Raw genomic sequence first — 11,225 nt, forward strand, 5'->3', positions numbered from 1 at the left:
GACCTATAGGCAATAGTTTTCATAAAGTCTGTATACGTGTTCGTTACTTGCACTACCTGTCCTAGTTTCTCACCAACACTGTGAGCGATTTCTCGAACCTGATTAATCCTTGATTACAAATATTTTGTTCACTTCTAATCCCTTTCAGTTCATCAAACATATATATCAGTTTATCATCAATATAACTACTGTCAAAATCGTCTCTAGAAATACCTATTCCACTCATTTTAACAACTTTTTCACTTTCCCGCTCTTGAAAAATTTCAAACCGATTCTTTGTCGGTACTCCAAAGTTCATTTTTCACCTAAATCACTGATTTTTTTTTTGTTCAAATTCACAGCTATTCATTCCATATACATATTTCCAACAATGTTCAAGTACCTATATCCAGATTAAATGTTTTAAACTTATTTTATTTTCAAATTTCTGGCTCTGTATTGAAAAGAACGTACACTATCCGCCATATTTAATTACTATCACATTTTCGTCCATAAGCTGAAGTGACGTCATGACGTTTCAGTGAAGCACAATAACAAAGTTCCACTTTAGTTTTTTATCGTTTCTAGCGTAATGGTATGTTCTTTCCGTAAAATAACGTCTTTTGGACCGAGAAATATACCTCATGTAAAAGGGACGGATTGCCTAATTTCTGGGTTATGACTTTCAATTTTTTTTGGCCTTGGCCCACGGACCATTGTCTTATCTATGTAAAGAGACACATGTTCTAACTCAATATATATATATATATATATATATATATATATATATATATATATATATATATATATATATATATATATATATATATATATATATATATATATATATATATATAAAACTAGGAGGCACTACGCATACAAGATAAGATAGGTTGTTTTGCTGGCGACACTGCAAGAATACAGACGGTAATATAGTTTTAAAACACGAAAAGCTGCAAATATAAAAAGTGTATACAGTATTATTCAGTGTTTCAGAATTTAACGGATACGTAAACAAGAGATATCTTTAAAATAAGATGGTTGGCGAATGGTAGTAAGACCAGAAGTTTGTGAGGTTTTCATATCATTTTTGTTATTCTATCATCTATCTAACATTTTGCAAATAGCAAAACTAAACACCACTCTTTAACAATTAAATGGTTCTCTTTTAATTTTTCACAAAGGTTACGTAGGTGTGCAATTTTGGTTCGTTTAATAATAATAATAATAATAATAATAATAATTATAATGAAGTAATGAGATTTTCATACACTACGTCAAACTGTAGTTGCTACAAATGTATTGATAACTCTGTTCACACTACATCTTTATATATATGTTAAAATATGAGGTGACTTATAGGCCCACAGGGCCGGGTGCAAATAATTTGTTATATGAAAATTGTATTATTTATTTGTAAATTGCACATGTCACGTTAATAAATAAACATTTACTTACTTACTTACTTACTTACTTACACTACTACGGAAATACACTTCGACGCGAAAGAGTATGAGTGAACACTGGTCGGAAACTCTTTCTAAAATGTGCATCAGTAGAAATACATAAATATATAAACACGAAAAAAAAATACAGATATGCACCCCACCGTATAAAATATTATTATTATTAGTAGTAGTAATAGTAGTAATAATAATGATAATAATAATAATAATAATAATAATAATAATAATGACTTTATTTAACGTATTAAGAATATTTGTACTTATTACCCATTAATAAAAATGTTTATCACATGTTTGATGTCGCGGGAATGTAATAAAGCCATTAAATAAAAATGATAATACACTAGTGTAATAAAGCTTTGACGTCGACGTCGTTTATAGTATAGGAAACGTTGGTAAAATTGACTTGTTTATAACAGTTAAAGAAAGTAGAATTTTTGATGTTTCGACGGGAAAAACCAACATGTGATAAAAAGAATATTACATTTGTGACTTTCCACATTGAATTTATTTAACTCGTTGAATAAAATTGATAAAATGCTCGGCAGAGCCTCGCATTTTATCATTTTATTCAATGAGTTTAATAAATTCAATATGAAAAGACTCTCATGTAATATCCTCTATATCCTGTTATATATCTTTATAGTGTTTTTAAAGACATTTGAATGTCTTAAGTGTCTTTTGTCTTTCATTTAGGAATCGCCGATATGTGTGAGTGAAACAATCTTTCAAGTTCACATGCTTAAAAGGATACTTATAAGAGGGCATTTTGATGGACTGGTTTGAATTGTATGTGATATCTGTTTTCAAGAAAGTTTTTCGTTCGGTTGTCCGCTGAATATTTTGTAGGAGAATGTGGGTATGTTTGGCTGGCCGCTCCCCTCACCTCTTTCGAATTTGATATCCTTCCTACGCCAGTGTTAAAAGCATCTTTTTTTCAAAGTTATCTTTTACACCATCGGCTTAACTGCTTTACTCAATATTTGCTTTCACAAAAGCCCATACCTGCATGATTATACGTACATGAATGGCATAACAAACTTTGTATTTGCACATTCGATGTCTGCAGCTGATTGTACATAATAACAATATAATCCTACTGCGTTATCCGGAATCAGATTTACACCGACCATTTGATCCATTCAATAACAATATGACCATAAAGAACACCAACCAAACAACAACTTAAGGTAAGTCTTGTTTGTTTGTGTGTGTGTGTGGGGGGGGGGGGGGGGGGGGTGAGGAATTCTAACTGAACCAAGTGAACAGACGCTTTTCGGTTTTATGTTTTCATTTCATAATTTCCATAGAATACTGAAATCTAAAGGTGCCCTATATTGGTAACCGTCACTGTTTCAAACAGTGAGATTTTCATTTCATACACTTCTACGGAAATACACGACGCCGCGAAAGAGTATGAGTGGACACTGATCAGAAATTCTTCCAAAAATGTGCATCAGTAGAAATAAATATACACGAAAAAACGAAAAAAAAACAAAAACAAAGACAACAAACAAACATTACGACGCCATGAGTGTGAAGTTGCGTCACGAGTGTTAAGTTACGTCACATAAAACTGGTATAATTTTAATTTAGTAAAACATTGAAATGACATGAAATAAAAGAAAGTTTGTTTGTTTATAAATAAGATAGAAATATCTTTTACCTGTAAAGACCAGGTTTCATATTTTCGCTCTTGGATGCGCCACTCGTGAAAATATTACACCAAACATTCACTGGGTGAAAGATATTTCGAATTTTGATCTTAGACCGAATCAAACAATTAATCTTTAAAATTAATCTTTAAATATGTCTTTTCTTTCTTATTAGGTCAACTCGCAGTCTTCGTTTTATCAGTATGTGCGCTCTCAGGTATGTATTTAGTACAGCTGTGTACACTTAACTGTAATGTTTACTTGCGCTCATATCTTTACAAATGATGTATTTTTTCCTACTGGCAGAATTGTAGAAAATACAATCTGGTATGACATACAGCAGTTCTGATTTATTTCCACACGTGCTTAAGCTACATTTCTTATTGTTGAACTAATGCTGTTGTTGTTGACTTTCTTTAAAACAGCTGTAAAATCCAGCAGCGGCATTACATCCTCTAATTTGATAAGATGTCGGCTATGTAATAGAGCTAGAACCCTTTCAGACTGTAACAAACTTGTCGCATGTGATAGTACTTTGGAGGTAAGTGTTGCGCATCCATAGATTCTTTTCTTTAAAAGTCCTCCATGTCTCTTTTTCTCCTCCCGTTTTGTCCATCTACGTTTTCTTTTTTCGTTTCATTGTCCCTAATTTCCAGCCTTTATTACCTTTTCCGTTTAATTACTTTCTGTTATGTCTTCTTCAGATTCGTTGCCGTCTTCTGATGAACCATATTTTTCATTCTGTCTTTTGGTCCTTCTTCTTCTTCTCCTCTATTTTCTTCTGACTGTTAAACATTTTTATCTTTATTAGAACTGTTGCGTGTGTTCGTTTTCATTACGATTGTTGTATGTATTTATATTCATTAGGGATGTTGTATGTTTATCTTTTAAGGCGTAAACAAATTATTTGATTCCGGTATCCCGACCTACCCTAAAATTTTGGCTCGGCCCTAAATGTTTTTATGGCCTTGGAAATTATTTTGCACTTTTTATGCTTTAAACATGGTCAGTGATGTTAGAAATGAACTTACTGATGATCTAAAGGCATAACCTCCTTATTTGTATTCATGTTTTGACACAAAAATAATTTAGTCTCACTTAATAAAAAAAAATTAAAAAAAAAATATTTTCTGACCTACCTACCCTAATTTTTTCAGCATGTTACCGGAAACAAAGATTTTTTTAGACCTAATTAGGACTGTAGCATGTGCTTACTCTTTACTGGGACTGAAAATGAACACACGCAACATTAGGACTGTAACATGTGTTTATCTTTCATTAGGGCTGTAACATGTTTTTTTTTATTAGAACTGTAACATGTGTTTAATTTTCATTAGGACTGTAACATGTGTTTATTTTCCATTAGAACTGCAACATGTGTTTATCTTTCATTAGGACTGTAACATGTGTTTATGTTTCATTATGGTGTAACATGTGTTTTATTTATTTTTCATTAGGACTGTAACATGTGTTTATCTCTCATTAGGACTGTAACATGTGTTAATCTTTCAGTATCTTTTATCACTGTAACATATGTTTATTTTTCATTAGGACAGTAACATGTGTTTATTTCCTTTAGGACTTAACATGCGATATTTTTACATTAGGATGGTACATGTGTTTATTCTTTAATAGGACTGTAACATGTGTTTAACTTTCATTCGGAGTGTTACATGTGTTTATCTTTCATTGGGGCAGTAACATGTGTGCAACTTTCATTAGGACTGTAACACATGTATATTTTTCATTATGACCGTAACATGTGTTTATTTTTCATCAGGACTGTAACAATTGATTACCTTTCATTAGGACTATAACATATGCTTATCTTTTATTAGGACTGTAACATATGTTTTGTTTTTCAATATTACTGTAACATGTGTATATCTTTCATTAGGACTGTATCATGTGTTTGTTTTTCATTAGGACTGTAACATGTGTTTATTTTTTATTAGTACTGTTACATGGACGAGCTGTATACAGATCAGCGTACTGTAGTATACGAAGGTGGCTGCAGGTCGAAAGACGTAAGTTTTCTTCTCCGTTTATTTTTTAAAATTATAATTAAAAGTTAAGTTCTCTAAGAAACAGTCGTAAAAATTAATGTACTTTTGCCCGGATTGTATACATCTTACATATCTATATACTCGAACGAGAAGTAAAATATATGATTCTGTGTTCTCGGCCCTATGATAATAAAAACCCCTCAAATTCTCAGTAGATCTTCAGATATTAAGCTGGATCATGGCTATTTCATTGGAATTTTTGTGTTTTTGAGTCGGCTAAACGCTGTCAAGCGTTTGACGAGTCCTTGCTATCGCAGGATTTCTCATTCTTAAATGGCCTCACAACACAGCGAAGTGATGTAGTTCCATTAGATTGTCTCTAATTTCAAAGAGTTCATTGATCGAATGAAGTTCATTTATATCAATCCTATTTGCTATGACCAATATACGATGTAATCTGTCATATTTATGACTTGTAATTGTGCAATACTTGAATAAAGCCACGTATTTTCTTCCGCGGTAACTCATTAAGCATAAACACGCATAACGATTCTGCGGGATTTGGTAATACATTTGCGCATATGATTATGGTGACGGATTTTATGCCCTTTTGTCACAAAATAGCAAATATGATGTTCACAAATTCAAATAAAAACTGCATATTAACTTATTAGCCAAACTATCCATTTGTTACCCTGTCCGTTTCAAAAAATAATCTTTAAAATCATTGCGTAAATAACAAATTTATTGCGCTGTGCATTTTATGAATTGCGCAGACTTACACAGCTTGCGTAACATCCAGCGAAAAACAAAATATAGTTCCAGAACATACTGCTAGTATTTTATTGAGTGGGTACCTCTGAAAGCATTTGAATGTCTCTTATCAAAGAGTTTACCACATCGATGAAATTTAATTATGACAGCTTCATTTTAAATGACCCGAATAAGATATCTGCAGTACGTTAATTCTTCCGCGAGACTTCGCGGATGAATCCTAACTACATTCTGGACACTTGTCGGCGAACACGCGTGACCTGTTTATAACAACGCTTCTACGACTTTGCGTGGGTTGAATTTTGCAGTCAGTAAACGGATAAATTATCGGAAGAAGAAGCTCTTACTGGTTTGTTTAGTTACTACTGATATTAAAAATGATTTTATTTCTGATTTTTCGAGAAATAAACAAATCGGCGAAACATTAAATTGTATTTTCTTGTAGTTTTTGAAATCAAAAGTAGATCGTCTATGTTTGGCTGCTTTGACGAAACGAAACAACGTTTTTATGAAAAGATTTAAATAAGAGGTAATTTAACCGTAAACTTCAATGTCAGATACTGCCAATTGCTTCTAAATGTCTTCGTATCATCACAATTTGTAAAATATATTGTTGAAACTGGAGAAAAGTGTAATCGTATCCGGATATAATATTTTAAATATATATTTTATATATATATTTAAAGATCGAGCTGTGTTATGAAATTTTAACATTCAAGTAACATACATGATAGATGTTATTGTAACAGAAATGATTCTAGAATTTATTTTTATTACACCTACATATAATCTATATCAGACTCATATTCTAGTCCTGAGGCATGATCTGAAAGTAAAAAGATGAAGTGACAGTCATACTTTGGATATTGTAATACTAGAAAGAATCTAGGTAATATTTAGAAATTGAAACAGAAGATTTTCAGTTAAAATCGCACCAAAGGCTGTATCAAGGGTCTACATATTCAAAAATTTCTTGTGGCAATACCCCAAACCCTTCTTGCAGGAGGGGGTATCCTCCCACACCCTTCCCCCATATTGCCACTTTACAGTTTGATACATTTGCCCTTTTACCACCTGCCGCAATGCCCATTTCAAAATCTGACTGCAATTTAAAGCGGAAAGAAACTCCCCTCCCCACACCCACCCTGCTACCGACCACGTAAAAATGGCTCAAACATTTTTTCTGCCCAGTCTGGGCCTGTCTGTCTACATGAATCAAAATGGATAATTGAAAGTGGATGGACTTCGGGATAACAGACATGCCCAAACAAAAAAAAGGCCTAATAAACACTGTCAATAAACGCCATTAAAACCATGATCCGCAAACGAGTTGTTAATCCAATAAACACCATCAAAATCGTGTTCCAATTTCACATGCAAATGAGCTAATGGATCGCTAATTAACATAAATGTGTCATTTAACAACACACTAATGGAGCGCACAATAGATCGCTTAATGGAACGCATAATAGATCGTATAATGGAACGCATAATAGATCATATAATGGATCGTATAATGGATCACTTAATGGATCGCTTAACGGAACGCATATATAATAGATCGCTTAATAGATCACTCAATGGAATGCGTTTCATCAAACTGATACATTCCTAATCACAGGCTGTATTTAATTGAAACCTGATGCATTCAGTTTTGGCAAATTGTTTATGTGACTGGGTATAGCCTGGATTTGCAGAGATATGGAGTAACTGTTGAGAAGGTCTTTCTGTTAAAATTATTCAAATATCATAATTATAATATATATATATATATATCGTAAAATTATAAAATGACTTCACACGCTCGCTTAGTTTTTCTTAAATTTTAGACACACTGGTGAGCCATTCACGGCGAAACTAGTTTGTGACTTTTATATTAAAATTTAAGAAAAACTAAGCGAGCGTGTGAAGTCATTTTATAATTTTACGATATTTTGTTCCCGTTCCGGGTTCTTTTTTATTTGTTATATATATATATATATATATATATATATATATATATGATACAAATTTAGCAATCATTCAACATTTTCATGATCATTTGGATGCAGTTTTATACAAATCATTTGATAAATCATGCAGCTAACAGAAATTCCATCTTAAATTTTGTGAAATATGGATATAGACAAAGAGAAACATACATTTATTAACTAGTTTCCATATAAGAAAGTATACAGGTCATTTGAATTGATCAGCATTTCAAAAACTATTGTGTTATGCATTTGATAAATCATTGAATTCTAACATACGTGCACTTATTTTATTGAAATCTATAAAGAATCACAATGTAAACATGCATTTATTTATACTGAATTGTAAGTACATGTATTAAGAAAATACCTTTAGTTGTTAATCATAGAAATTAAATGAAATAACAACCACCATTTTCTCTTCAGTAAATCCATATCATATCCAACCTCTACACTTATTACTTACAAAATGCACTAATTTCTGTCCCTCTATATTATACCTTAGATAAGATTACATAACATAACCTAGCAACTAGAAGATCTGCTGTTAGTGTACATTGGATGGATTAAAACCATATGTTTCCTGATAAAAGAGGAGAAAGCCTTCTGAATGGCTCTGTAAAGTTAATAACTCGCTTCAAAATCGCGATCCATTTAATGGAACACGTTCCAGTAGCGATCCATTGCAACCATTTCTTGATTGTTTCAATGGATCACTAATGGAACGCACTAACAAACACCAAAAAAGCGATTTTGATAGTGTTTATAAGGTGTTTTTATAGTGTTTATTAGAAAAAAATTTTGTTTGGGTGATTTTTAAGGGGTTAACAAGTCTGAAATAGAATAAATGACAGTTTTAACTAAAAAAGAACTGCATTTATTAATATCGGTTACACTATATATTGACACTCAGCAACATTTACATACATGTATCTCTAAACGCAAAAGTAAGTATACTTTAAATTGACATCACTTATAATATGATTGAACAATACCTAACATATGACAAGGCTATCGCCAGGCCCATTATAATATCTGTAAAATATCAGTTCTTTCGTCCATCCGTTACAAATTGTATGTGGCAATCCGCGCTGTAAAATTTTAATATTATAAATTGTCCTATTCAAATTTTATCATGTGCGAATATATACCAGCCGATAATTGCCTCTTTTGGCAATGCCGGAGGCAAATGTTTACTGGAAAATATATAAAGTCATGGGCAGTATCTTATTATCAGCTGTCAAATTGTAGTTTGTACTTTCAACATTTTTATTTCTGCGAACCACTCTTCAATTTTAGAGAAATATATTAGGTTTAAATACTTGTATAATGTCAATCAAAGTTTTACTAGGAATCGACCGAATGTTCATTTCATTTATTGTAACAAAATCTCTCTTTAGTTGGGGAAAAAAACTAAAAACAAACTGAAACTGGTAGACTATACTGTCAGTACATCAATCATTAGCCGACTCAGGCCCTTCAGGCCTTTGATTTTTTTGTTGTCAAATACTTTAAATGTAAAATTCTGTGAAATTATGATAAAATTGAACACGTATCTCAGCCAAACTGTACTCCGCCAGTGTAAACTGGCGCATCAGTTTTACAACTTAGTAACACATTGGATTCCTTATAATTGCCTATAACTATTACCGTCTAGGTATGTTCCCAGTCAGGAAGAAAGAGGAGAGCCGATCAAGTAACTTGCTCAAGGTATTCCTCATTATATATCATATCCATCTTTTCACGGTATCTAGAATAGGCAAATAGCGTGTCGATTCGTCATTATGACAAGATTAGATTCAACAGCACTTGGTCAAAGCGTCCTTCAGTGTGGTGAAAACTTATTCCCAAATTTCTGTGCGTAGTTTTTCAAAATAACGGCAAACTTTTCCAGACACCATTTGCAGTAATCATCTTATGACTGTAAAGCGAGCTGAAGATGCCGAGTAATATTTATATTTTTCATTAAAGACGTCACTCCATGTTTCAGCCACGACTATAGGCGCATTTTATTAAAGTATTTTGCGATAGAAAACTAAAGTTATAAAACCAGTAAGAGCAAGGATAAAAAGGTAGCTGAACAAAATCATTTTTCAGGTGTTGTGATTTTGAAGTGGACTGCAACAAACGTCTTTGTGGCATAAAAGATGGTAAGAAAATTATCCAACTGTCAAACGCCTGAACGCACTTGGAACCGGTTCATTTTAATACGTGAAATGATTCATTAACAGAACTTAAAGCATTCATGTTTAAGAAGTTAGTCAAATATACTTCACTTGCAAAATCGAGGGACGAATGCAACAAATTCTAAATGTTTCTTTATTTATATGCACTTAAACCTCTCTCGCATTCATCACTTGATATATAAGTTAAATTTATGACTCCGAACCGTCTCGGTAGCCTAGTGGAAGAGCGCCCGCTTCGAGTGAGGGAGGCCGTGGGTTTGATCCCTGGCCGCGTCATATCAAAGACGTGAAAAATGGTACACCTTAGTAGCCTCCTTCGCCTTTGCGCTCAGCATTTAGTAGGATATGGCTAGGACTGGTCAGCCAGTGTCAGTATACTGTACGGGTGGAGTAATCAAGCTCACGTGTCTAACGGCGTGATATTGCCAGTGAGGCAGTACTATGAAGTTGGGTAGTGGGTTTACTGCTACTTGTACACACAGTCGTTTATACGACTGAAAAAAAATGTTGAAAAAGACATTAAACCGGAACACACACGCACACTCACAGATATACACACACAGGCGCGCGCGCGTACACACGCACACACATACACATACAAAATATACATATGTCGACTGTTCTTCGATAAATTAGTATTAACTGGATATACAAGGAATTGAACCAGTATAGGACCCTGACACATTTGTGGTTTGAAAGTATGCTAGACCTCAAATCTTTCAAACAATTAGAAAGAAAAAACACTAAAAATACTATAAAACCGATTACATCGATTGCTATTTCACAGGAACGTGCCTTTCTTTTCAGATACTATAATCGCGTCTCAATGTTATTCTTGCGATCACAGACTTCCGAGCAAATCTGAAGTGAAGGACCCAAGAAATGTGTCACATTAGACACGTCCAGCCCAACGACGAAAGTTTTAGTGTTTGTTAGACAAACCCAATTACAGTATTAAATAGTTGCCTTTGTTTCTTTAATTCTGTTCATTAACACCAGTGTTGAAGTAAGTCTTGAAACTGTTTATATTTTGCAAGGTCCCAATAATAGAAAAGTAATACCATTGTCATTCTTGTTTAGTTTGTTGTAAATCAAAACAGAAAAAGCGCGGGGTGGTCAAGTGTAAACCCCCCCATTTTTATTCCGGTTTCCGTTCATAAATGTGTTATGCTGTATCTACAGATGTGTT

At 33.1% G+C, this 11,225-nt stretch overlaps 1 protein-coding gene across 1 annotated transcript; it reads left to right on the forward strand.

The window, feature by feature from the left end:
• Positions 1-855: 855 nt before the first annotated feature.
• Positions 856-10,932, forward strand: LOC123530975 (uncharacterized). Its single transcript, XM_053518098.1, has 8 exons — positions 856-906; positions 2,142-2,156; positions 3,276-3,317; positions 3,526-3,641; positions 5,056-5,127; positions 9,508-9,560; positions 9,948-10,000; positions 10,844-10,932. Exons 2-8 carry the CDS (start codon positions 2,153-2,155, stop codon positions 10,930-10,932), a joined length of 429 nt encoding a protein of 142 aa, XP_053374073.1. The 5' UTR covers positions 856-906; positions 2,142-2,152.
• The last annotated feature ends 293 nt before the right edge of the window (positions 10,933-11,225 follow it).

The sequence above is a fragment of the Mercenaria mercenaria genome, chromosome 11 (assembly GCF_021730395.1).
Source record: "Mercenaria mercenaria strain notata chromosome 11, MADL_Memer_1, whole genome shotgun sequence".
Classification (NCBI taxonomy): domain Eukaryota; kingdom Metazoa; phylum Mollusca; class Bivalvia; order Venerida; family Veneridae; genus Mercenaria; species Mercenaria mercenaria.